The following is a 27,041-nucleotide window of genomic DNA, read 5'->3' as shown; positions in this document are numbered from 1 at the left end:
GTGACAAGCACATGTGAGAATGAGAGGCCAACCCTCCCAGGCAACTCAGTGTATGAAGACTCTGTTTTCTAAATCTCTGGAGACATAGCGCATGCCAAGATGGGCAATTCTGGGCACTCCATAATAAAGAGGAGCAGCCCTCCCACCACAGCCTACTGCAGAATGGAACAAGAACAGCAAAGGATCACAGAACAGCCAGAAGGAACAGACCTGTGAATTCCGCCAGATCCGGGAAGAGCCAGGACAGGCTCGGATACGAGTTTTCACCAGCTCCTGAAAGAAGAAATTAGAACCTTATTTCAGAAATTGAAGTGTGGGCTGTGCAATTCTCCTCCAGTCCCATGTTAATCTTTACAATGTACGACCTGACGACCTTTTCCCCCAGGCATCAACCCAGAGCTGCACCCCTGGCCTCAGTCAGGCCATCTCACTATGTCATCCATGAGGCACTTGGTGACTAGTGATGGCTTGTCTTGTCAGCCACAGCCACAGGGAACCTGTTTTAGTCCCCAGAGCCACCCCAGACTGGTGGTCTTACTGGACTCCTCAGCCTGTTTCACACACACCCTCCCTCTGCAGGTCTGTTCACTCTGCTTTGTGGGCCTTTGCATCAGAGTTCAGCAACTGATTTTCCTTCACTTCTTCCAGCTCTTGGTATTATTCTTTTTGTATCTTTCTTTCTGCATGTATTTCCCCATTTTTTGCCTCAAGTGTCTGTCCTTTCCATGAGTTTATCTGGGAGTGTACAGGGTTTTGAACATGGGCTCTGGGTTCAGAAGGCCTGGGTTCGTCCTGCTCATTTGACCCAAGCCAACTTCATACATGGTCTCTCTAGGTTTAAGTCTCTTTTTCTGCAAATGGGCCGATAGTGATACTTCTACCCAAGGGCAGCAGTGAGCACTAAGCCCACTTCTCCTTTCTTCTTAGCAGAAGAGAATCAGTTTTCATCTATTTGTAATCACCTTGTTCAATGCTCAGTCGAGTATTATGGTTCTCTGCACTCTCTTCTCCAAAACTTGCTTGATGAAAAATATTCTTTTGGATTACTGAAGAGAGAGAGAAAAGAAGTTAGAGATCTCCATCAGAGTGCAGGGACATCAAGAGTGCATGTTTAGGAATTCTCAGTCTCTGGTCACTCAGAACTCAGTGAGCCCCAGTCCTCATGGTGAAGTTCTATGCCATCCCTGGTACAGAAAAGAGAACCCCCAACAAGGGCGTCCTTATGTTACCTACACAGAAAGGAGCCCCTCAGATGTCAGGATAAAGGAGTCATGCAAAACATCGTGAGCTTGTTATGTATGTAAAAAACATTACAGATGGCTGGAAAAGCATGTATCAAATAAAAACTGGAAGTGAAGCGTGTTTTCTGACCTGTTCACACTGTAAGGAAAAAACAAGAATTTCCTTGCAAGAAGGACACAGATCCTAAAAGTGACTGGATGTATAAAAGTGAAAGCACAAAAACTTTAAATAAATGTTTGTTTAAGAGAAAGGTGGTTTATTGGGTTGGGAGGATGAACACTTCCCAAAGAGACACCAGAGGACACAAGAAGAACTAGAAAGACCTCCAAGGGACCCATTCCCAGGACACTCTCTGAAGCTGCCAGCAGGGAGTGAATATTGTGGCACTGGAGGACATCCCAAGAGGCCTGGACCAGGGCCTGGGATGCTGCCAAAAAGGTAAGACCGGTGCACCAGCCAAGGCCCCTGCATGTTGGTGGCCCAGGAGAGTAACAGGAAGGAAATAAACCAGGAAGTTCAGGGTAGTATCTGGGGGTTGTGCAGGCAGGAGGACACTAGGAAGGAGGTGGGTCCACTCTTCCCAGGGCTGATGGCAGGTGAATTTTCTGGAGCAATAAATCTCTACTTATAAACCTATGAGACTGTAGTATTTTTTAGTGTCCAGCAAATACATTTGAATTCGTTAGCTTTAGAATGTCCAACGTCCAAAATCTTTTTCAAATTTATCCCTCTTGAGTCGACTCCCACAATGTTTCTCACTCTCAAATTGAGAAAAATCTAATTTGTCCTTGTTTTGCAGATACTAGGGACGCTTTCACACTCTATACCATACCCCTGATCATCTGCACTACTCAGTTCACATAATTCTTTCTCCCACGAATTCTACATTGGTATTTGGAGATCTTAGTTGATACCAAATGGTGGTGATATTTTTCCAGCAACACAAAACCAAAAGTATTGGAGGAACAAAATATAAGCAGGGAAAACCACCCCCAAATTATTGGAGGTACAGTGTCAACCACAAATTCAAGCTACAATGAAAAATTATACATTGTGAGTCTCAGGAAAAAAGTGGTGAATCAATCACTTTGGTGAAGTATCAAACACAGTTTCTGGCAGAGCAATTGACTTCGAGATGATTTGATTAATGTTTGTCTCACCCTGTGTGGAGAAAGAGCTAATACAACCATTACCCTTGTTTAAGGGCAAATTTGACCTGGGTTAATTTTCTTGCTCATTACTCCAGACACCTGATGAAGGTGGTCCCTCTTTTCTGTATTACCAGGTCAACGCTGGGTTTAGGGTGAAAAATGACCCATGACTGGACTCAGAAGGACTCCATGTAAACTATAAGCCATAGCAGGTCTTCCTCCAATGTGGTGACTTCTAACTCAGCTGTCCTTTGTGGGATCCCTGAAAGTAATGACTACAGAGTTGTTACATGAGGTGTTGACTCCCCTGGTTGTGGTGCTGCTCAGCCAGGTGGATCCTGCACCCACAACTGAGCTGTCACTCAAGATGGGTAGTGGTCCACTTGATGGACTGCTGTATGGCACCTGCAAAAAGAGTAGCAACTGATGGTGTCTTACTGAGATGCAGTGGTTCTTGTCATTTGTCCTTCTAAGCAAATCTGTTGCAACTGGGAATCTGATTGTTCTGGGAGTTTAAATCAATGCCTAGTTAATCAGGCCTCTACATGTGTGTTTTGCTGGACCCATTAGACCGAAAAGGTCAAGAAGTCTCATGATATGTCTGTTTTTTTAAATGCTATATTGTCACTGACCAGCATCATGTGTGACACATGGTAGATGCTCAGTATATATTTGCCAAAAAAGAACTGGACTTTGAAAGGTAGATTATAAACCTAATTACCATCTCTGAAGCCTTTGCAAATGCCATTTAAACCTGGGTAGTTCTCCATGATGACCTTGCTGAACAAGATTTCCAGAAGTGACAGGTAATATTTCTCTTCCAATTCATTGAGAACGTCATACACCACTTTCTGTACAGGTGACAGGTTTTCGCAAGATTTTCTAGACTCCTTAAAAAACAGTGAATGGGGAAAATATAGATAAAGAATTCCAAGTTATAGAAGAGCCCTAGGGAGTGATTTCATTTTTAATGTGTTACAATTTTCCTACATAGGTATTTTCTCATGTTCAGTTTTAGAATTTCTCTATGTTTGTATGGCTACTGGGTGAAATAAGTAAACTTTTCCTCCTAAAAATACCCATTTGTGAATCTCATCTCCTCATTCTCATTTACATTACATGGAAGAAAGAACTATTTTGGAGAACAAAAATGGGTTCAAAGTTAAATGCTGTGCAGCCCTTTCAGAACCTGGCCAAATGTTTTAACAATCACCTTAGCAGGTGATGGGCTGATGTTCCATTGACCAGACAGCCCTGTCCCTTCTGCAGGATTGAATTGGCCTGCAAGGGATCAGGGAAGCCAGGTGGTGAGTTTCCCTTCCTGTGAACTTTGTCATGAATTAAGCCTACTCATGGGGAAAGAGAAGGCTTGCATCTCTGTATCTCCACCTACATCTCTTGCTAAAATTAACCTAAATTCCAAGATTTCAGAAATACCAAAAGAAAACTTAAAACTGTTGAAGGGAGAATAACAAGCATCTACTTTCAAATTTGTACTAACAAGACATCAGTTCCCTGTGGACTTTAACGTTCTCAAATCTAAGTATTTAAATTGATGTTCATTGAAATGAAAGGCTGTGTAAATTAGTCTATTAAATCAATTCATTAAATTTATTCATCCATTCAATAAAATTACTTCAAATTACTAGTGTGTGCTATATTGTATATATAACTCCTACAAGGCATTACATTGTATATCTGTGGAGCCCACAGGCTTCAGATCCAGCATATCTCCGCTGTTACTCTCTTCAACACTAGAGGGACCACGGATCACTGTTCCCTCATTCAGAAGGAGGACTGTGTCCAATGATACCTGCTTCTCTTCTCCTGTTTTACATTACAGGAACACTTGGAGTGCTACTTGACAAAGTTCCCACTCATAGCAGACCCCTCACTTCCCTAGTGGAGCCCTGACATTTGATCTAAATCAAAGCATATCTAATTTGGGGCTGCTTTACCAGATTGTGACATAATAAACCTCACTTACTTTATACTTTTCATTGGTGATCAGCCCACGATCACGAAGAATCTCAAGTAAAGGAAATGTTGTTTTTATTGCATCTGAAATCTCAACTTTATGTTCCTTGAACAGTTTGACCGCAATCTCATGCATAAGTCTGTAGTTTTCTGCAGACATCCTGGGGAGAAAGGATACCATGATAAAATGGTCATCGAGATTTGACATGCTTGTGGTGGGTTTAACATTTTTATATGTGAAGGACAGAATGAGAAGAACCAACATCTATAGAAACAGTGGTCTTAAGATGGAGGCGTAGGTAGACACACTGCCTCCTTGCACTACCAGAACTCACAGAAAATAGAACGGCAAGGAAGTCTGACACCAAGGAAATAAAAAAAAAAAAAAAAAACGTTCATCCAGACCGGTAGAAGGGGCAGAGAGGACTCGCGTTGCCGTGGCGGGACCGAGACTGGCGAAGTGTGGGACCAAGGGAGCAGGCCCTATAGACCCACTAGCAGACCCTGCGGCCCACATTGGCGCACACATAAACCGAGAGGGCCGGACTCAGAGTGGCGGAGAACGGGGCAGGCAATGTGGCGGGTAGTGAAGCAGACTGCTCATCCCAGGGCTCCAGCATGGGGAAATAAAACCTAAAATCTCTGATTGAAAATGCCCATGGGGGTTGGGGCGGCAGCAGGAGAAACTCCCAGCCTCACAGGAGAGGTCATTGGAGAGACCCACAGGGGCCTAGAGTGTGCACAAGCCCACCCACTCAGAACCAGCACCAGAGGGGTCCAATTTGATTGTGGGTAGCAGGAGTGGCTGAAATCCAGTGAAGAATAGAGCAGGCGCCATTGCTCTCTGTCAGCCCCTCCCACACGTGCAGCATCACAGGGCAGCGACCAGCGTTACCCCACCCCTGGGAACACCTAAAGCTCCGCCCCTTTAAGTAACAGCCTCGCCAAGACAAAAACAAAAAACAAAAAAAAAATGGCCAAAATAACAAAACATTTCAAAGCTCCAGAAATAATTCAACTAAGCAGTGAACAGATAGCCAACCTATCAGATGCGCAGTTCAAAACGCTGGTAATAAGGATGCTCACAGAATTGGTTGAATTTGGATGAAAACTAGATGAAAAAATGAAGCCTATGCTAAGAGAGACAGAGGAAAATGTACAGGGAACCAATAGTGATACGAAGGAAACTGGGACTCAAATCAACGGTGTGGACCCGAAGGAAGAAAGAAACATCCAACCAGAAAAGAATGAAGAAACAAGAATTCGGAAAAATGAGGAGAGACTTAGGAACCTCCAGGATATCTTGAAACGTTCAATGTCTGAATTATAGGGGTGCCAGAAGGAGAAGAGGAAGAACAAAAAATTGAAAACTTATTTGAACAAATAATGAAGGACAACTTCCCTCATCTGGCAAAGGAAATAGACTTCCAAGAAGTCCAGTAAGCTCAGAGAGTCCCAAAGAAGCTGGACCCAAGGAGGAACACACCAAGGCACATCATAATTACATTATCTAAGATTAAGCAGACGGAGAGAATCTTAGAATCAGCAAGAGAAAAGGACACAGTTATCTACAAAGGAGTTCCCATAAGACTGTCAGCTGATTTCTCCAAAGAGACCTTACAGGCAAGAAGGGGCTGGCAAGAAGTATTCCAAGTTATGAAAGGCAAGGACCTACATCCAAGATTACTCTATCCAGCAAAGCTATCATTAAGAATGGAAGGGAAGATAAAGTGCTTCTCGGATAAGGTCAAGTTAAAGGAGCTCATCATCACCAAGCCCTTATTATATGAAATGTTAAAAGGACTTATCTAAGAAAAAGAAGATAAAGAATATGAACAGTAAAAATGACAGCAAACTGACAGTTATTAACGACCACACCTAAAACAACAAGAGCAAACTAGGCAAACAACTAGAACAGGAACAGAACCACAGAGATGGAGATCACATGGAGGGTTGTCAATAAGGGAGTGGTAGGGGGAGAGTAGGGGGAAAGGTACAGAGAATAAGTAGCATAAATGATAGGTGGAAAATAGACAGGGGGAGGGTAAGAATAGGGTAGGAAATATAGAAGCCAAAGACCTTATAAGTATGACCCATGGACATGAACTATAGGGGGGAAATGTGGGAGGGGGGGCAGTATGGAGTGGAGTGAGGGGAGGAAATGGGACAACTGTAACAGCATAATCAATAAATATATTTAAAAATAAAAATTTAAAAATTTAAAAAAGAAACAGTGGTCTTGACTAGAGACGAGGATAAAAGGAATTGATGCAGTCAACAAATAGATAATACAAGGAAGCCTGGAGGGTCAGCAAGACATACAGATTATTGAAAATGTCCACACTATTCAAATGAAAGACATTGTAAACACATCTTCTCCTAAATATATCTGGAATGCTTTTTATTAAAAGCTTCTATTCAAGATAGTATTGGAAGTTCTAGCCACAGCAATGAGAAACATCAAAGAAATAAAAGTCATATAATGGCAAAGGAAGAAGTAAAACCTTTGTTATTGGCACATGACATGATAATTTACTAGAAAACCCTAAAAACACCACCAAAAATTATTAGAGCTAATAAATGATGTAAATAAAGTTGAAGAATATGAAGTCAATACACAGAAATCTGGTGTGTTTCTATAACAATTGATCATAAGAAGAAATTTAAAAAACAACCCCTTATGCAACTGCATCAAAAAGTGTAAGATACATAGAGGTACATTTAACAAAGAGGTAAGATACCTTTATTCCAAAAGCTATATGACATGGTGAAAGACATTGGTGATACAAATAAATGAAAAATATATACCATGGTCATGAATTAGAGGGATTAATATTGTTGACATGTTCTTATTACTTAAAAGTGCAATCCCCATAAAAATAAATCCTTCTAATAACTAGAACTAATCCTTAAATTTATATGACACTACAAAAGATCCAAAAAGCCTAAGAAATCTTGAGAAGGAATGAAGTGGGAAGTATTAAACAGAAGTCACTGGTATCAAACTACACTACAAAGCTATAGTAATCAAAACAGTATAGGACTGCCATGTCATCTGCAAACAATAACAGTTTTGCTTCCTCCTTTCCAATATGGATGCCTTTTATTTCTCTTTCTTATCTGATTGCTGTGGGTAGCACTTCCAATACTATATTGAAGAGGAGTGGTGAAAGCAGACATCCTTGTCTTGTTCCTGAACTTAATGGGAAAGGTTTTGATTTTTGCCCATTGATGATGATGTTGGCTGTAGGTCTCTCATATATGGTCTTTATCATGTTGAGGAATGCTCCCTCTATTCCCACTTTGCTAAGTGTTTTTTACTGTAAATGGTTGCTGTACCTTATCAAATGCTTTTTCCACATGTATTGGAATGATCATGTGATTTTTGTCTTTTGGTTTGTTTATGTGATGTATTACATTTACTGATTTGCAAATATTGTACCATCCTTGTATCCCTGGGATGAATCCCATTTGATCATGGTGTATGATCTTTTGAATGTATTGCTGGATGTGGTTTGCCAATATTTTTTTGAGGATTTTAGCATCTATGTTCATCAGTGATATTGGCCTGTAGTTTTTTTTTCTTTTTGTTTCTTTATCAGGTTTGGGGAGTAGGATGATGCTGACTTCATAAAAAGGGTTTGGGTGTCTTCTGGCTTCTTGGACTTTTTGAAATCATCTGACAAGGATAGGGGTTAGCTCTTCCTTAAATGCTTTGTAAAATTCTCCTGTGAAACTGTACAGTCCAGGGCTTTTGTGTGTCAGGAGTGTTTTGAGTACTGTTTCAATTTCATCAGCTGTTATTGGTCTATTCAGGCTTTCTGCTTCTTCTTCATTCTGTTTTGGAAGATTATATTTTTTTAGAAATTTGTCCATTTCACCTAGGTTTTCAAATTTATTGGCATATAGTTCTTTGTAGTAATTTCTTACTATTCCTTTGTATTTCTGTGGTATCAGTTGTAATCTCTCCTCTTTCATTTCTGATTTTGTTTATTTGGGTCCTGTCTCTTTTTTTCATGATGAGTTTGCTTAAAGACTTGTTGATTTTGTTTATCTTTTCAAAGAACCAGCTCCTAGATTTCTTGATCCTTAGAAATGTGCTTTTAGTCTCTATGTCAATTAATTCTGCTCTGATCTTGGTTATTTCCTTCTTTCTACTTGCTCTGGGTTGTCTTTGTTGTTGTTCCTCCAGTTCTTGTAGATGTGGGGTTAGGTCGTTTATTTGAAATGTTTCTATCTTTTTTAGGTAGGTGTGTATGACTATGAACTTCCCTCTCAGGACTGCCTTTGCTGTGTTCCATAAGTTTTTGATTGTTGTGAGTTCATTTTCATTTGTTTCCAGAAACTTTTTGATTGCTTCCTTGACCTCATTCTAGACCCATTCATTGTTTAATAGCATTCTGTTCAATCTCCATGAGTTTGAGTGTTTTTGAGTTTTTTCCTTGAGGTTGGTTTCCAGTTTCAGTCCCTTGTGGTCAGAGAAAATGCTTGATATGATTTCAATTTTCTTGAATTTGTTGAGGCTTGTTTTCTGTCCTATCATGTGGTCTATCTTTGAAAATGTTCCATGTGCATTATAAAAGAATATGTATTCTTCTTCTTTGGGATGAAAGGCTATATATATATTAGTTAAGTACATTTGATCTAGGACATTGTTCAATGTCTCAATATCGTTGTTGATATTTTGTTTGGAAGATCTATCCATTTTTGACAGCAGGGTTTTAAAATCTCCTACTATAATTGTGTTGCTGTCAATATCCTTCTCAAAGTCCTCCAAGATTTTCCTTATATGTTTGGGCGCTCCTATGTTGAGTGCATATATGTTTATAATGTTTATGTCTTCTTGATGGATTCTTCCCTTTATTGTTATGAAGTGACCTTCTGAGTCTCTTTTTATGGTCCTTGTTTTGAAGACTACTTTGTCTGATAGGAATATTTCTACCCAGCTTTTTTTCCCTGTCCATTTGCTTGGAATATTTGTTTCCAGCCCTTCATTTTCAGTCTGTGTAGGTCTTTTGTTCTGAGGTGGGTCTCTTGTAGGCAGCATATGTGCAGGTCTTGTTTTCTTATCCATTCAGTTACCCTATGTCTTTTGTTTGGGGTAGGTAATCCACTTACATTAAAGGTATTATTGATAGGTATTTATTCATTGCCATTTTCCCCATTTCTACCTGTGTTCCTCTCTTTCTCACCCTCTTCCTTCATCTTCTAAATGCAATGCCCTTAGCATATCTTACAATGCTGGCATCCCCAAAGTGCTTAATGTCCCACAAACACCTATAAATAAAGCAACAGTGTGCAGATGGGCTGACTTAGTAACAAAACATGGTTTAAAGTTGAGCTTCCAGAGCTATGGAAGAAAATTAAGACTGCTCTTAAACACAAACAATTAATTCTTTCAAATTAGAAATTATAAGAAACCAAGAAAAAAAGCTAAAATTAAGATAAGTGTCATGGAGGAAAAATTGAGAGGACCATTATGAATTCAAAATAAAAAAAATAAAGGAATAAAAGTTTAGGGGACATATAAAGCTGTGAGGGCTGGTGTATCAATGAAAGAATAATTTTGGCCAAAATTTGAAAAATAAAGTTTTCCAACATATTGGAGAAGGAAGTATCTCTGAAATCAAGGTGAAATTGAATCTGCCACCGTCAAGAATACAAGAACTGTGTTTAAGTACAGCTGCATGGGATTCACCAGTAACGTTTGGTATCACTTTTATTGATGTATAATAACCAGGGAGTATCCGTCTTATTAAATTAATACTGTAAGTCTATGCTGTAATTTTCAAGCTTTAATATGATATGTCACCATAAGAAAGTTAAAGGCAAGAAAAGTATATTTATAAAGTTCAACCTAAGTAGCAAACTCTCCCTTGTCATCAAAGGAAGGACAATCACCTTAACTAATAACATTGGCCAAAACTAAACCAACAATTCAGAGAAGAAGCAATTTAAAAGGACGGTAGACAGGAAAACCTCTTCAACCTCCCATGCAATCAGAGAATGAAAATTAACAGGCTGTATCCCTTTATCCAGCTCCTTTGTGAAGTCTGGGTGTGGACAGATGGCTCATCAGCCAATGGTAGAAGAATATAGTGATTCAGCCATTGGAAAAGAAAAAAAGGCAACTTAGCAAATCCGCAGTATAAACAAGTGAGTGTTATTACCCTCAACAATTTCACATTTCAGTTTTTGAAACGAGACAAATACTTGGGCATGCTCAAAAACATAAAGAGATATAAAGTTATACTTCAGAGCTTGTTGGTATCGGAATTATGGTGTATGTATTCCATGCAGTAGTATGTGGCCATTAAAAAGAATGAGCTGGCTCCACATGATGATTAATGTGAAGAGATTTCTAGCCTTTTCCTTGCCTGCACTGGTCTTTGGTATCTTGGCCCCTCCTCTTCCCTTGACTCCCTTACCAAGATCCCTGGAGGAAGAACCAGACCCCCAGTCTGAGACCAGAATAGGCCCAGTGCTGACCCAACCACAGGTCAGGTAGGAGACCAAGGCACCCAGATACGAGAAGTCAGGGGTTTAATCTGAATTTTATATTTTCTAAAGTACCCTCTTTGAAACGACCTTGGTGAAAGTAGAGGAGGCCTGAGGGAAAAGAGAGGACACAGAGGTCATGATCAACATAAGAAACATAATCAACAAAAGAAAAAAGCAAACAAAATATAACCAGAGACATTGAAATTAAGAACAATGTAACAATAGCCAGAGGGGAGTGGGGAGGGGATAGTGAGGAGAGGGGTTTACAGGAGCTACTATAAAGGACACATGGACAAAATCAAGGGGCAGGTTAGAGGTGGGGGAGGGAGGGAGGACTGGCTGGAGTGGGGTGGAGGGATTAGGCGAAAATGCACACAATTGTAACTGAATAAAAATAAAATATAAATTTTAAAAAAGGAAAAAAAAGGAAAGATATAACAAATCACTGCTTCAAAAGCTCAGGAAGCACAGCCCAGTCGAGAGGGCTCTCTGGTGGAGCAGCGGGTGTAAGACAAAATAGTGCTGTGGGCTGTGGCCGCTGTGCTCACACCAGCAGTTGTCCCTCTACTGTTTAAAGATCCAATTTCCTCCTCACCTATTCCTGCATCCCACTACACTGCACGTGAGTGTTTTTGTAAATAGGATCAAGATCAAGGTTCAGAGGAGTGTCTACTAACAGGCACTAAAGCAGCAGGGCTCCCAAAGAGAAAGTTGAAAGAAGGAAGACAGAAACTGACCTGGTGCTGAGGTCGCTGTGCTCAGTGGCCATCATCATGCCCTTGGTCCTGCCAGTAGATCTGATCCCTCCAGTGACCCTGCCACGTTTCAGTGAGACTGCTCAGCTCTGAGCAGGAAATGTGTATCAGACTCACCCTAAAAGGGTGAAGTTCTCTTTTCCCCAAATGGGGAAAAAAGAAGTGAAATTAACTACCATGTGCTGCCCTATGCTGCCTTTCCCCTTCCTTAGCCCCATAGAGGGCCTCAGCCATCAGGACACATGGCAGCAGGAATGGGGGACAAGGAGGGACAACCAGGACACGGACGGCCAAAGAGGTGGTCTGCCAGAGGGGGCTGAACCAGTCCTCTATAGTCCCCTTGTATGTGCAAAGACCCCCAAAACAACTTGTGAACCCACTGTCCCCAGCTGCCCCAACCTTCTAAGAGGGTGCAGGGCTTACTTGGGGTGAGAATGAAGCCATGTTGCCCCTCGTACATGTGCAGATGGCTGTCAGGAAAGAGGGAAAGACAGAAACTTCAGATCCTCACTCAGGCCCATGGAGAACCTGGAGCCAACTGAGCTGGTCCTAGTGTTTGCACACAGGGCTGGAGAAGCACCACCCTTAGAGCTATGGTTTCCACGTTTGGTGCCTGAGTCCAGCTTCCTCTGACTGGGACTAAAGGATCTGGCCCAAATGAATTTAAGATACAGAGAAGGTTCTACCCTCTCTCCATGTATGTTCTTTCTTTCCTCCAAAGGAGGGAGTATGGATCCCATTGGGACAGATTCCGGGACACTGAGGAGGATTTCCGTACCAGTGGGCAGGGTCTCAGTGTGTCCCAGGTGCTTGCTGCACACACGGGGATCTCTCTGCCCTCCAGACTAGCAGGCTGAGCCTCTGAAGGACATGACTGTCCTGTGCTCCCACCTCCACGGGACTCATGGCCCAGACATAGTCTGACACAGATGATTCCTGCCTTTCCAGTGTCCCTCCTCTGTCTCTCCTCTGTCCCCAGGCAGCAGGCAGACTAGGCCACCAGCACACTGGGTGTGGGCATAAATGTGCCAGCTTTTCCCTGAGTCTTCTTATAGTCACCAAATCACTACATGAGTGAGAGGTGGAGAGCAGTTGGCTGGGTGGGAAATTGTCACGAGCGCCTTGTTCATGACACAGTCTTTCCTATCATGCAGCCAGGCAACTGCTCGGGTAGCTGCCTGCTGAGCAGCCCGGCACCAAGGAGTAGACAAGAGTCACACACAGTAACTACGCTATGCACTCAGCTTTGATTGAATGCAGGTTCCTTCAAAGTTGAACATCAGCATACATTACTATCCTACTCACACTCTAACAATCTAAAAGGAATATAACACACACACACAGCAATTAATGGGGGGTAACAAACCCGAGTCCCAGAGTCTCAGTAAGCAGGTCTGGGAGTCAGCATAGTGGGCAAGGGAGTAGACAGCATCTTGCAAGGAAGGATCTCCAGAGCCACGTGGGCAGCAGGACAAGCAAAGTTCTTGGTCCAACAGGGCAGAGCCTCCAGCGGCCATCACCAAGGGAGATTGGCATGGTGGGGAGCAGCTCTCTGGTGTGTGGGGCTCAGCCAATCTCAGCAATAAAATGAAACCTGTCTCAGTTATACCTTGAAAATGATGTACCCCACCCTTCTGGGTCTTTTCGATACATGTCTTGGCACCCCTCGTGCCAAGTGTGGAATTTTCCCAGGAGCGTCGCTGTGGGTGTCCCACTCCACTGACATAGCTCCCCTGACCACGTGTGCATATGTATCGTAGGCGTGCCTCCTCACCACACATTTCTGCTCTGGCCACGTGGGCAGACCTGCCTCCTTGCCACAAGCGTTTACTCTGACTTAGGCAATTTTCCTCTGGAACCAAAGTGTCATGGCTCACTGACAGCCATTTTAGTTGACATAAGAGACTCCATCTTGTTTTATAAACTTTATGCTTTATATATACTGTATGCTTTTTTATACCATACATACTTTATGATCTTAGTTGGACCAATGTCATTTTATTGGTCTTGCTCTCCACAGAAATCCACAGCTGCCCGCCCCCTGGGTGGACACTCTCACACTGGGGCTGCCCTGCCTCAAAGAAAGGAATCTCATTCCTGGGACCAGAGAAAGCTGGGCAGACACCCCATTCAGTGAACAGCAGTGTTTTCTATGGGATCAGGAGTCCCCTGTGGGGAAGCAAACATTTTTGATCCAGGAAACAAAGTCTGAGCCACCCGGGTTTGGAACCGAAGAAGACCATCTTCAGAAGCAAATGGACTCCCTAACAGTCCTGCTTGGCTGAAATGAAGGAGAGAAAGCAGTGCCTGGGGCATTTTCCAGGGTGGCAAAGAGCAATGACAACAGGGACAATTCCTGCTTTCAAGGAAACAGGGAGGATTCCTGTTTGCCAGAGCTTCCTGGCCTGGAAACCTGGAAAGCGGGAGATGCATCAAAGGAGGGTCACAGGGCAGAGAACATAGTGAGGGGACAGGTTTCTCTTATTCACCAGGGGCAGCTTCCAAACAGACATAAAAAATGGGCTGAGTCTCCAGCCTGGGAGACCCTCTGGGGACAGAGGTTTATCCCTGAGATGTGGCAGGGATTCCAAACCTGAGGATTCATAGGCAGGAGGAAGAAAGCAGCAGCAGCAACAGCAGCCACTCGGCTGAGGATGGAGTCCTGCAGCACCTCTGTGGATGAAGGAATGGACAGGGTGGCACCTTGACCTCAGAAGGAACACTCAGGCCTTGCACCAATGTCCCCTTGTCCGAGGTGGCCTATCAACCAGCAGGACTGCTGGGCCCCTGCCCTCCCTCCTTTCTGGGGAGACTCTCAGACTGGGAGTTCTGTGAAAGGTGAGTCTGCTTCTTGATGGGTCTCCCTGGGCTCATCCTGCTGGAGAGGCCTGGGCTTTGTGTTCCTCCAAGCTCAAGTGCACAGGGACAGTGGTCTGTGGGGTATGTGAGGGGTGGAGAGTGGTAGATTAGAGCAGCTGAGGCCTGTGAATAAATCCAATGCTAGGGTTCAGATTTAGGGATTCTTTTTGGCACACATCTCAGCCATGTCCTTTGATCCCACTTCTACCAGGAAGAATGTGGGTATTTTGACCTCCATCTGTGTCACCCTCTGCCTGTCAGTTGTTTCAGAACTCATGTCAGGATACTTGGGGAGAGTTCATACACAGAATTTGAGGTTTTCCTCTGCCCCTTTCTTTCTTCTGGGTTTTCTACCTTCACCCCCAGAGACCATGGTTGCCATGGTTTCTTCCTGGCTCTGATGACCATACACAGAGAGAAAGAACTTTATGCAAAGTTCAGGCTGCCCACACAAGCCTGTGACTGCTCTGAGAGTCAGGTGTCAGTAAACAGGAAACATCTCATGCTGCTTGCTTCTGTGGTTCCTCTTACATCCAGACTCACCCAACTTTTGTTCACTTTGCAGGAGTCTCAAACAATTGTTCTCTGACCATTGTCCAGAATTTCTAGATGTTTTCTGAAAGCAACAGGTTGGGTAGTAACTCACTTCTATGGATCAGAAGGAAAACTCTCCATCCCCGCTCATAAACAGTGGACCAGCACTGCCCACTCCCAGGCCCAGCCCTGTTCTGGCTTCTGGAGACCCAGTGGCTCCAGTGCCCATGAGCCCCCTGCCCACCAAGGAAAAGAGATGCTGCTGTGCAGGGCATCAGAGGCACGTATTTGTTTGGAGACACACAGCCAGGCTGGACACACTTCGTACTTCTGGGCTCACGGGAGCAAAAAAACATGCCTGCTTAGACTGAGCTTGTTTCATGAGCAAAATAACAGCAAATAATATGCCTGGAGGAAAAACATGGCTTATTCTAGAATTGCAGTTGGAGTGAATACTTACAAACCATCTATACATAAGAGGCATATAAGTTGTTGCTGAAAAGCTTAAGAATTTTTTTCCATCTTAAAGAAGGAGGTTGACTTATGGTTGTTGAATCTGGTTTTTGCTTCACGGACTTATTTACACAGCCGTCTCTTCCCAAGGAATTTGGGTCACAGCCTTCTCTCTACTTCCTTCCTGCTCTAAATTCCCTGTGCATGTAACAAAGGAAGAAAGAGCACCCAACTGTGTGTAGTGGAGAGTTCAAGTCATCTTTTTTTTTTTAATTTTACAATGTTAATTATATTCCTGTTATTTTAGCCTGAAGAATGCCCTTTAACATTTCTTTTCTTAATACAATATTTATTTTATTTAAATTTTTTACTCATTGAATTGAGAGAAACAGGAAGGGAGCAAGAAACAGAGAAATCTGTATATTGTTCCTTTTATTTATTTATTTATTTATTTATTATTTATGCACAGGTTAATTCCTGTATGTGTCCTGACTGGGGATTGAACTTGCAATGCTGGTGTATTGGGACGATGCTCAAATGAACTGAGCTACCATGCAGTTGTAGTGGTGATGAATGCCCTCAGCTTCCATTTGCTTGGATAAGTCTATTTCTCCTTTAAGTATATAGAACAGCTTTGCTGAGTACTAATCTTCAACAGCAGTTCTTTGCTTTCAATATTTTCAATATATCATTCACTTTCTCATGACCTGTAAAGTGTCTGTTCGAAAATTGCTTGCAATCTTATGGGGGCTCTGTTGTATGTGGCAACCCACTATTCTCTTGCTACTTTCAAAACTCTTGTCTTCAAATTTGACAATTGAGTTATAAAGTGTGTTGATGTAGCCCTTTTAAAGGGTAAGGCAAAGGAGGGTAATGGAGGAAAAATGGGAGCAACTGCAATTGAACAACAATTTTAAAAATTAAAAAGTTTAAAAAAAATAAAGTTCAACCTATGTGGGCTTGTGGACTGTAAGAATATAAATGACCATTTCTCTCCCCAAATTAGAAAGTTTCCAATCATTACTGCTTTAAATAGACTTTTTGTTCCTTTCTTTTTCATTTGACCTTCTAGGAGTACCACAATGCAATATGTTTCCTTGAAAATGTCTCCCAAGTCCTGTGGGCATTCTTCACTCCTTTTCATTCTCCTTTGCTCCCCTGACTGGATTATTTCAAATAACCTATCTTCTAGCTCACTGATTCTTTCTTCTGCTTAACTGAGTTTGGTATTGAAGCTTTCTATTCAATTCTTCAGTGTAGTCATTGTCTGCTCTGGGTCTAGCGTGTCCCTTTAACTGTTTGATACTTTCTTTTTCTTTGTTGAACTTCTAATTTTCTTCATGCATTGTCTTCTAATTCAATTTTGTGGCCTATGTGTTCTTAGGTTCCTGAATAGCAAACACTTTCTTAAAATTCTGCTCAAATTCCGCCTCCAGGTTAATTCCCATTAAGTACAAGGCATGATCCTGAAAAGAATGGCAAAAATAATGACACTTATTATCACTGTCATTAGACACATCACAATTTGGGATGATTGCAACTTTTGCCTAAAACACTTCAATTACATTAACCAAGTTAAGATTAAAATCTCATGTGGCTAAAAGTATTTCCTGTGTCCTGAGTGCACAGTTATTTACTATTAACTAGGCAAACCTGGAAAATCACTACCATCCTTGGAGACTCTTACTCATTTGGTTTGGGTTCTTTACTTTAGTGATAATCTAAAAAATAATCTAAAGTCTTTGTAACCATAAAATATTATAGCTGTCTAAGTACAATCAGTGATATTTCTTTCAAATTGTCACTTGTATTTCTCTTTGGTGACTCCTGTTAATATATGGTTCATTCACATATCAAGCAACCTGGAGTCTGAAATTTCTGAGAAGTTGGATTAGTAATATTTGGGGGGTGATAACAAGGATAATATGACTTTAGGACACAATTCTCTTCTCACTTTGTTTGGAGCAGGGAAGACGCACTGTTCTCAGTGGGCATCTCTTGCCTTTGAAGAGAGGAATGAGCTCTCAGGGGTCTGAAATTTTGGTTGCCAGGACACCTAGGGACTCACTGCTGTGCTCTATCTTGAATTTTAAAAGTCACTCACTCTTAGATATCTTGCTTGTATAGGCCTGTTATAGGGTGAGATAAACTGTAAAATTTCTGTACACCAAAAAATGAGAGCAGAGCGACTTAATGGAGGAAAAAAGGAAATGGAAGTGGGAGAGACACTTACTTTATTAAATGCCCTATGATTCTGAAAGATGAGGCGCATGTCCCTCATAAAGCTCCCAACGTTGGGGTAATGCCACTCACTTAGATTCTTCTTTATTTTGTTCAACATCATAAAATTATCCATGCATTGGTAAGTCTCCACACTCTGGTGAAAAAATTATTAATGAGAGAATTTCTGATACAGTGCAATGTCTGCCTTCTGTGGATTCTTGCAAAATCCAGCCAAAATGCAAGGCAATGATAACAGCAGCTCATGCTCTCACTCCCATGGGTTTCAGATCACAAATCCCACAAACGCACGTGTAAAGACCAGGTAACACCTTGGCAACCTGTGATCGTGGTTTGTTATTATTACTTACATACTTATCTTGCTGTATTTGCTCAGGAGAGATGTTGTCTGAATGGCAGTAGATCTCCAAGAGGAGGAACTCACATTTCTGAAAGAGAAGGAGGATTTGAATGAAAAGTGACTCAGAGTGAATGATCCCATATGTGTCCCAGGTAGAGGCATGGCCACACTAGTTTCCCAGCAGTTTCCTCAAGCAAGTAGAGATCTGGGAATCAAACACATAATTCCAAAGCTATTTTTTCGGCAAGTCCTAGTGAGATTTCAACGCGGTTGAGACCTGGTAAGAAATGCAGACAGCTTTTGGTGCTCTTCCCCTCACCCTTTGACTGTTTGACTTCTCGCATGTGAGTGGGAAAAGAGAAGTTTTGGAGTCAAATTCAACTCACCAGCTGCTCCTCAGGCCCCATCGGCCTTGCCAGGACCTCAGATTCCCTGTGATATTGCTGACTTCCTGAAGACTCCTTTATCCTGCAGAAAGTGCAACTCCATGGTCTCCTGAGAGGTCTGGGATAAGTGAGCAAAGCAAAGTCTCAGAAACAGCCACTGTTCCTATGGCTGCCACTGTTCTCCTTCCAGGAAAGGCTGATGGACACAGACTGAGAATGAAGGGGACACTCCCCAGAGTCTCTAGGTCCCCCATGTAGGGCCTGAGACAATGACCTTCTTTTCATCAAGGGTACCAACTGAGGGTCAGTAGGTGGAGAGTGGTGTCAAGATGAGTGTTGGACTCTCCTCTCCCCACTTGAGCTGCTGGGAGCACAAGGAGTCCTGCCTACTGAGCCTGAGTGCTGGAGACTGGACCTTAACCCCTAGGGGCCTAGGATCTCAATCCACCAATTGAAAACATGGCAAAAACTTCATGTTTCTTGCCTTTTCTGAATAAGCACAGAACACAAACAGCTGGCTTCCACCACCATGACCTACAGTCCATGCTTAGAAAGCTCAGGAATGGACAGTAGCAGTTTGTCAGCAAAGGACCCAGCCACTGGCCTCAGTCTCCCAGAGGAGAGAGGAGAATACTCACCCCCCACTGTCAGCATCTTTCAACAACTCCTGTGATCATACTGCTGGACCCCATACCTCTGTCCCTGCTGTGTCCCCATCAGGACACATGAAGGAACCCCCCATAGGGAGTGTGCATGGTGGGAGGAAGGTCCCCTTAAAGGAGACAGAGGGCTGCGTCTCACAAACCTTTCAGTCTGCACAGGTGGGAGGTGACAGTACCCATGAAAGAATCTTGAACAAGTATCACAGCCGAAGACGTCTTCTCCATACTGGCAGATCTCACATGCCTCTGGCTTTTCAAGCTAGAAGGTAAAGCAATGTACCCACAGTGAGACCCCAGAAGGCCACCACTATTAGATTCTAGAATGCACAGCCTTTTGGGAATCTGGAAGAATAATCATGTTCTTCTGAGTGGAGATTTCAGAGAAAGAATGATTTTTCCCAGTGAAGTTTAGAGGAGGGATCTGTGTGCCAGACCAGAAATGTTTTTCCTATAAACCAAGAGATTCTAACACAGAAAGCCTAGCAACAAAACAAAACAATGATGTTGATAGAAAGTGAATTATCTTATTACCTTGTAAATAAACCGAGTTTTTGCCATAAAGTGTTAAATCTATTTGCCTACAACACAGTGACTAAAATGGTCTCTAGGAAGGTGGTACATTCAGAAATTAATAAGATGGCATAAACTTCTAAGAAAGCTTGTCATCCTGTTTTTCTTGGCTGAAGGCCACTCATGAGTTGAAGAGCCTGGCAGGGGTTCCTGGACATGGATTCTGGGCCTGGAAGGCCCCTGGACCCATGACAGTGCCTCAAGTTTGAAAAGACCCTGGAAAAGATGACCAGGTGATGTCATGAAGGATGGAGCTCTTTGGCTCTGGAAGCATAGGGAAGATGCGCCATAACTCAACTTGGCATGTAAAATGTGGAGGCTCCATCTCTGAACACCCAAAGAGTATGGCACCTGCTCTGTTTTGTAAACAGAACGATGAGCCCCCCACCCTACAATCAATGAAACCAGATTTCTTACCAGTCTCAATCTGTGGCCTTAAACTATATTTAATTTAATTTACAGAAGAGGAAATTTGACAGTATTTGCATCCCAGTCTTGTAGCATAACTCTGACTCATTAAACCCAAGGAAATTTATAGAGCAGATATGAAGATACACTGTGTTGTATATAAACACATGTATTTGACAAAGAACTGCCCTGAGACTGAGCCCTTTGTTAATGAAGAAAACATGGTGTAAGGACTAATATTAAAGCTCAATGTCAGGTGCTGCTGTGACATCTGGTAACATTGAGATGGCTTCAGACGACCTATCTGCACAGAACTCTCCCCACTCTGCTCTCCCAGATGAGGCCCCACAGCTAAACAATGCTCCTAGTCCAGGGGCCACCAGTAACCCTGCCCATCCTGGAATGTCAGCTTTCAGTTCCCTATCAGTCATGGCATCTTTCACACAAGCCAGATACAACCTCCCACAGAAACCAGGGGGCCCATACTCCATACTCCCCAACCCTTGGTTGTCCACTCAGTTCCAGAGGGAAACCTTGGTGAGGCCTGCAGGGGAGACACTGCCATCCTTCCGCAGTCAGGGAGTATATGAGAAGAATAAACACCTGTCCATCCATCTATCCAGTGACACATGCCATCACTTGCCATCCCCCAAACTGTCCATTCAACATCCCTCCATTATGATGGGATGAAAATGAGGTGATTAAAATGGGAAGCCAGCCACTGAAGCCAGAGCAAGCCATACAATAGGAAACTCCAACTGTGAAAACTGTGTGAAGCACTCTCTAAAAGCCACCAGAATAAGATCAGCTCACAACAATAGATGATCCTCAAAATTTCAGGTATGGGAATATTAAAGGACCTCAGAAAAAGGAAGGATAACTGTGAAAAATAAATATTTAAAAACAAATAAATAAAACACATCACATTTTTAAAAGATAGTTAGTATTTACATAAACCAGGAACTATTAGGAACTACAGCTGCCCCTGGTTGCTTTCCTGGGTCAGCACTGTGTGAGAATCCAGTTTGAGAACCATTTGGGGGTAGTTCTATCCCAGATGCAAACATCCTGACTATCCCATGGCATTGGAGAAACTCCTACCCTCTTCTGACTATGTGAGGTGACAAAAATGACAATCACCTGGGGACTGGCACACCCACTGATGAGTGCTGGGTGGGAGGGAAGTGGGTCATTGAAGAAAAGGAGGGAAAAGGGATGATAGTATCCACCTTGTACTGCTCTGAATATTTCTGATTATTCTAAAGACAAGTGGCTGTGCCACTGTTACTGTAAAACAGTCCATATGCATGAATCACATTCCCAAACAGGACTGAGCCTTTTCCAGCACAGAGGCCTGGGGACAGTTTCCTTCTCCTCACTGTAGGACTCACAGATTACCATCATCACTCTCCAGGTCATGGTAACCCTCTTCCCAGAGGAACAAGGAAAGAAAAACTGTACCCGATGCATAAGAATCTGGCATCCTTCATCCTTACTCAACCTAAGGCCCATTTCTCTTTGGCTCTTTGTTTCTTATGCCAGCTGCACAGATGAATTGCCCAAGGGTAGTATATAAAATGCTAGACTTCCTGTCCCAATGTAAGAGATTCTGATCAATTGGTCTGTGTTGAGGCACAGGCATAGGTGCTCTCATTAAGTCACAGAATGAGTAACTTGTGTAACAGAATCATCTATAAAGTTTCAAACTGGCTGTCAGGCACGGTGGCCAAGTGGTAAGGGGTTCGTCTCATATAAAGTTTTAAACAATCATAATGGACAAGTAATAGTTCAGATTGCTTAAATAAGATTTCATAGAGCATGGGATTCTAGCAATGTTACTTTACAAAAGTCTTCAGGTGCTTCCAGTACAGCCTAAGTGGAGATTTGGCCTGAACCAGTGTGGTTAGTAATGCATGAGAATATTATAAGTCAATGTTGACATGCCTGCAATATCTATCCCAGGGAAGATTATTATTAACATGAGTGAAGGTACTCTTGTTGGAACAGTTGCCTTCTCCTCTCCATGGACTCTTGGCTACTGGTAGTATGACAGGACCCTCTGGGTTTTCCTCTATCATTCACAGTCCTGGGAACCACACAAGTGTCCCAGAGAAGATATCTACCACCTCCTGAGGGCATCACACTGAAGATAAAATGAATCCGAGATGTTCGGTACTGTAGTTTTTCTTGCAGAAGGTCAGCCTTATCTTGCTTCCATCCAAATCACAAGAAGGCACCTGGCTGACCATTCACAGGAAACTGACCACTGTGCACTATACTTGCATTGTTTGTGTGTGTTCAATAGAATGACGTGGCCTCCTTCCCTTGAGGCAGTCTCAGCTTATATCTCCCTCCAGGGCTGGGAGGTCATAGACAACTGTGATCCACCTTAAGAGTGACCTGAGAAAGGGACATGTCACCGCCTGCCTCTTGGGTACCCTAGAATCCCTGCTTCCAGTAATACTTCCTTGGTAGACAATGAAGGTGAAACAATCCTTGAGGTCAGGGATATTATTTCAATCTTCCTCATGGACATCCAGCATTTTTATGCACTCAACTATATGCGCTTAGAAAAGTGATTACATGCTACTTCTTAAGCAAATGTTAGCATATAATAAATGATTGCTTTGGCTGAGTAGATAAGATTATTTGACAACACAGCTGCTGTCACCAGAAAGTATAAGTGGCCTTCATCAGGAGATAAAAAACTGTCAGGTGGTACCAAGTGCCACTCCAAAATTTAGAGAAACTGAGGGTTCCATCAGCAAGAGAATTTCAGGTAGGCAAGAGGAACCACCAGGTAGTGATGTATGTTGAGATTTACCACTTTGAGACACTTCATAGAAAATTGTTCCCTGTTCCTACAAAGTGTTGGAACCATGGAAAAGGATAGACCCATTGGTTGGAAGTTGCTAGCTCTTTTAGGTAATCCAGATAAAGTAACTCTAGACACATGAATAATGGTAGAGATACTGCTTTTCAAAGTAGTCACTGAATAAAGTATGTTAAATATATTTCATTTTCAGTAAACTCAGTGCGTGGAAAGTCCCAAAGATTGATATTTAGTTTCAAATTTGCAGATCGTCAGATAATGTAAAGGCCTGGACCTCTCATTCCCAGTGTTAGATGAAGTCCCAGTGGCCAGCTCTGTGTAAGCTAATGTAGAATTCTGTGAACATCCTGGGTGGCCACTTCAACCTGAAGCGTGTGAGAATGGCACCTCGCACCTTCCCCTCCTTCTCAAGTTCTCATTCATACCGAAACTTGAAAAAACTACCACTTTGTCCTGAATCTACACTGCACATTACGTATGTGTTTGTTGTCTCCACAGCCTTCTTCCACAGAGGGGGGAACCACTTTCACAGATAGAAAGGAGGCCTGCTCAGCCCCTGAGCTGGAGCCAAAGGGGGGCTTCAAAGTAAACAATTTTCCAGGTCAGCCTCTCACCTAGGCTACATCCATCTTCTCCCAAGAGCTGCCTCCCCAACAGCACCATCCTCATGGAAAATTTGCCAATAATTTCTAGTCAAGAAAGATTTCTGTATATATTTGTTTTCCTTTTTTGAAGGATGAAAGATTATTTAAGTAATCAGAGAAGAAATATGCTCTTAGTGTTGTATCTCATAAAGTAGTATATGGTTTCACATGTGTCCCAAGATACACCGTCTACTAGACGGGTTCATCTGGATGACGGGGAGCAAACTTGACTCCATCAGACTTCATTAAAGTTAGAAATAGTAACCTTTATCAAAGAAATCTGGGATTGAGTTGAAGATGACCTTGTGACCTGATTAAAAATGTTTTGTGTATTCCATAAGCATGTTGGCGTTACATGTGACACCCTAACAATATCTTTAACTACAAGAGTCTTTTTTGATGGTTCCTTATTTGAACATCTAGTGCTTTAGCTTTCACAGATAACCTTGCATACAAACTAATGTTCAATGGAGCAACTCTGAAAAATGCTAAGGAAATAAGTGAAATAAAGGTAGGAGCAACAAAAAGAGGAAACAGTGATAATCACTCAATTGAGAAACCATAAAAAATGTGATAAAAGGATAATCACCTTTTTTTTCCTGCCATATATTCTTGGTGGTATAGGTAGCTTTTCCTCCTGAAAGATAAGAAGATCCGAGTATATGCTTAGCCTGTGTTAAGGTTTTGTGAGTCTGGTATTAAACTGCTTGTAAAAATTTCTTCTTGACATCATACTATGAGCTCTATGGGAAAAAACCTCTCTCTCTTCACTTGTACTTATTCTAAAACTCATGCATAGAACCCAGAAAATCACTATCAGAACACGTTTCCTTGCTCGTATGCTTTTTTTCCTAAATTTTCAGAGATTTTCCTTCACAATTTACTTGATACTTCTCCCCTCCTTTCCATCCCCACCAGTGCCACTCAGACCTGCCTCTTCACACCAGGGCTATTCAACTGACACACACACACACACACACACACACACACACACACACGTCCCACACCTACAGGGTGTCAGACACCTGGGTAGTTTGGGGCAGACAAAGAAGGACAAACCCTAGGGGCACCCAAAGAGACAAAGGGAATGCATGCAAGGATAAAAAAAAGACAGTGTGAGAAGGGCCTCAACAGTGAGTTCAGGGGGCCCAGGGAGGGATGAGCAGGGCAGGCCAGTCAGGGAGCATTCAGACAGGAGTGATATGGGAGCTGAGACTTGTAGGCTGACTATAGGTTTCTTGGGCGGAAAGACAATGAAGTCATCTCAGGTCCCCACGTTGTCTGAGATACTGTTTTAAATATGCCATTTCACACCTCAGGAGATCTCCCTGGTTCTGCATTATGTCATGAATTTAAACTCTTTGGCCTGACATTAAATTGCGCTGCATACAACCCCAGTTGATGGATTTGGTCAAGTCATACACAATCCATCTACCTCGACCCACAGAGCTAAGTTGATCATGGTTTTGGTTTCCATGCCATTCTTTCCCCAAAGTGCCTGCTGCCCACTTGTTTGAATGCAGTCAGTCTTCTTTGTCTCGGGGCCTAAAAGTGTCTGCAAGCACCAGAGTCAGAATGACCTTTCCCTCCTCGAGCTCCTGAACCTACCTGGAAAGAGCCCCTTTGACAAACTGATATGCTGCCCTGTACTGAGGTATGAGGGTCAGGCAACTCTCCCCCAGGAAAGCATAAAGTCAGGGGCCTCAGGGCTCTAGAGATAACTCAACATATATTGGGTAGTCAATCAGTGAGTGACCTTATGTTTGACCACAACAAGGGAAGTCACACCTCCTGCCCATCACTGAAATACCTCCATCAGCCGTTTTAGGGTTTTCCCACCACAGCGCACATTAGTCTTCCAATTTCTTGAACTCTTATAGCCCCCTGCAGCTTCAAATTCCTGGGGGCTGAACCAGTTTCCATCGTCTGTCTTTATGCACTTTGCCGTGGATCCTGCAGGAGTGGGACAAGTTGATCCTGGCACCTCTTTGTCCTCAGAGCCCAGACACTGGCCTCCCACCACCCTGGGTCTGAAGTCACCCAATTTGGGCTCAGGATCAATATTAGGAGAGTCTGAGCCCCCCTTTCATGCATCAGAATTCCCAAACCCCGTCTGTATATCCCCTTCAAGCTTTCCTGCTTTGTGTGCACATATCTTTGACCTTTGTGCAGCAACAACAACAAAAGCGATCGTTAACATCTACTCAACATTATAAAAGTATTTTAAAGTCACCTACAAGGAAAAGAATGTGACTTTGCACAACAAGATGGTTGCAATTTGCTATTGGATTCTGGAGACAGGGAACAGGCCAAACTCTCTGGTGGCCCTGGGACAGTGTGGAGGCAGAACGTTCACTGTGGACCGAGACCCCTCCTCTAAGTGGTAAACTGTATGAGTTATATCTCAGTAAAGCTGTTTAAAAACATAGTTATGATGCAGACAATTATATTAGTTGGTTTTCACTATCCATTTTAAGAGAAATCTCCTATGAAGTTCATCACAATAGGTAATTATTGAAAAACTTTCTAATGTTAAAATCACAAAACACGTTATATTCATTATGTAAACTAACTCTCAAAGTCACACCAGGAGGCAGGTTTATAAATATTACCCTTCTCTTAGATGGGAAGTTTCAGGCTCAGGAAGGTCCCAGTCTTCACACTGTCCCTCTCAGCAGGGCTGAGGCTGGGACGCAGGTTTTCTGATTCTCAACTCTGGGATCTCCTCACTACATCTAACCCCCTGTCCTGATGGTGATTACCCAGAGGGTCCACAGGATGTGAACGTGCAGGCTGAGGGCCTCTTCCCTGTTATATCTGATTCAAAGTAGAAAATGCAGTACTTTCCACCCATACACTGATGATCCTGCACTTCTCTTTGGTCCTTTGGTCATCCTCACTGGCACTTGCACATGGGGGTGAGCACTTAATATGCACACTGCTCACAGTGCAGAAACATCATCTTAGGGGTCCTTCCTTCTTATTTTAAGCCACAGTGGGGCCTCCGTTTCTTGAACGATGAGTAATTCACATGGGTAATTCCATCAATTCTTATGAGTCCTTTAAATAAGTATTACACATTAAAATACACCATTAAACCCACCTTCTTGCAACTTGGTCTTATATAACAGGCCTGTCATCTCTCCACAGGTCACAGGAAGTATTTCAGAGTGAAAATCCACAAATTCCTCTCCCTGCTTTTTTGACCCTGAAAGAGAAGTTTTTCATTTTGTCTCATTCCACAATTGCACATGTACAACTTTCTCCCATGTTGAGGTTGTTTCTATAAAGTCATAGGGGTACTTAGACAACTTTATCCCACAAATCTCCAGAGTTTCAGAGTCTTTCTTCCAGTGGCATTTTTGATACATAACCACAGAATGTCTGCCTTCATTCCACCTCTCAAACCCCCCACAATCAGCATGCTTTAGCAGCGACACCAGGCGTCAATACAACTGTCTTAGGTCCCCAGGCAGTCAGCCCCC

General features: G+C 42.7%; 2 protein-coding genes across 3 annotated transcripts in view; both read right to left on the bottom strand.

Moving 5' to 3' along the window:
• LOC112307604 (nuclear body protein SP140-like protein) overlaps positions 1–11,706 on the bottom strand; it is a 33,931-nt gene extending 22,225 nt beyond the window's left edge. Inside the window, exons 1-5 of the mRNA XM_053919175.1 lie at positions 11,609–11,706; positions 4,381–4,531; positions 3,115–3,283; positions 963–1,046; positions 211–273 (exon numbers count right to left, since the gene is read on the bottom strand). Of these exons, the coding sequence (XP_053775150.1) occupies positions 211–273; positions 963–1,046; positions 3,115–3,283; positions 4,381–4,531; positions 11,609–11,646 (505 nt within the window). The 5' untranslated portion in view covers positions 11,647–11,706. The remainder of the gene's footprint in view (positions 1–210; positions 274–962; positions 1,047–3,114; positions 3,284–4,380; positions 4,532–11,608) is intronic.
• Positions 11,707–15,869: 4,163 nt separating this feature from the next.
• The window catches only part of LOC123480124 (nuclear body protein SP140-like protein), a 32,945-nt gene continuing 21,773 nt past the window's right edge, over positions 15,870–27,041 (bottom strand). For both annotated transcript variants that reach the window (XM_053919172.2, XM_053919171.2), the window contains 8 exons: positions 26,660–26,764; positions 25,367–25,509; positions 24,146–24,193; positions 19,245–19,360; positions 18,440–18,557; positions 18,064–18,141; positions 17,706–17,849; positions 15,870–16,938 (listed from right to left, as the gene is read on the bottom strand). In XM_053919172.2, coding sequence (XP_053775147.1) covers positions 16,843–16,938; positions 17,706–17,849; positions 18,064–18,141; positions 18,440–18,557; positions 19,245–19,360; positions 24,146–24,193; positions 25,367–25,509; positions 26,660–26,764 — 848 coding nt within the window. In that variant the 3' untranslated portion in view covers positions 15,870–16,842. The remainder of the gene's footprint in view (positions 16,939–17,705; positions 17,850–18,063; positions 18,142–18,439; positions 18,558–19,244; positions 19,361–24,145; positions 24,194–25,366; positions 25,510–26,659; positions 26,765–27,041) is intronic.

The sequence above is a fragment of the Desmodus rotundus genome, chromosome 2 (genome assembly GCF_022682495.2).
Source record: "Desmodus rotundus isolate HL8 chromosome 2, HLdesRot8A.1, whole genome shotgun sequence".
In the NCBI taxonomy this organism is placed as follows: domain Eukaryota; kingdom Metazoa; phylum Chordata; class Mammalia; order Chiroptera; family Phyllostomidae; genus Desmodus; species Desmodus rotundus.
Note: the sequence above shows the minus strand (reverse complement) of the source record. Positions and strands in the feature narration are given on the sequence as shown.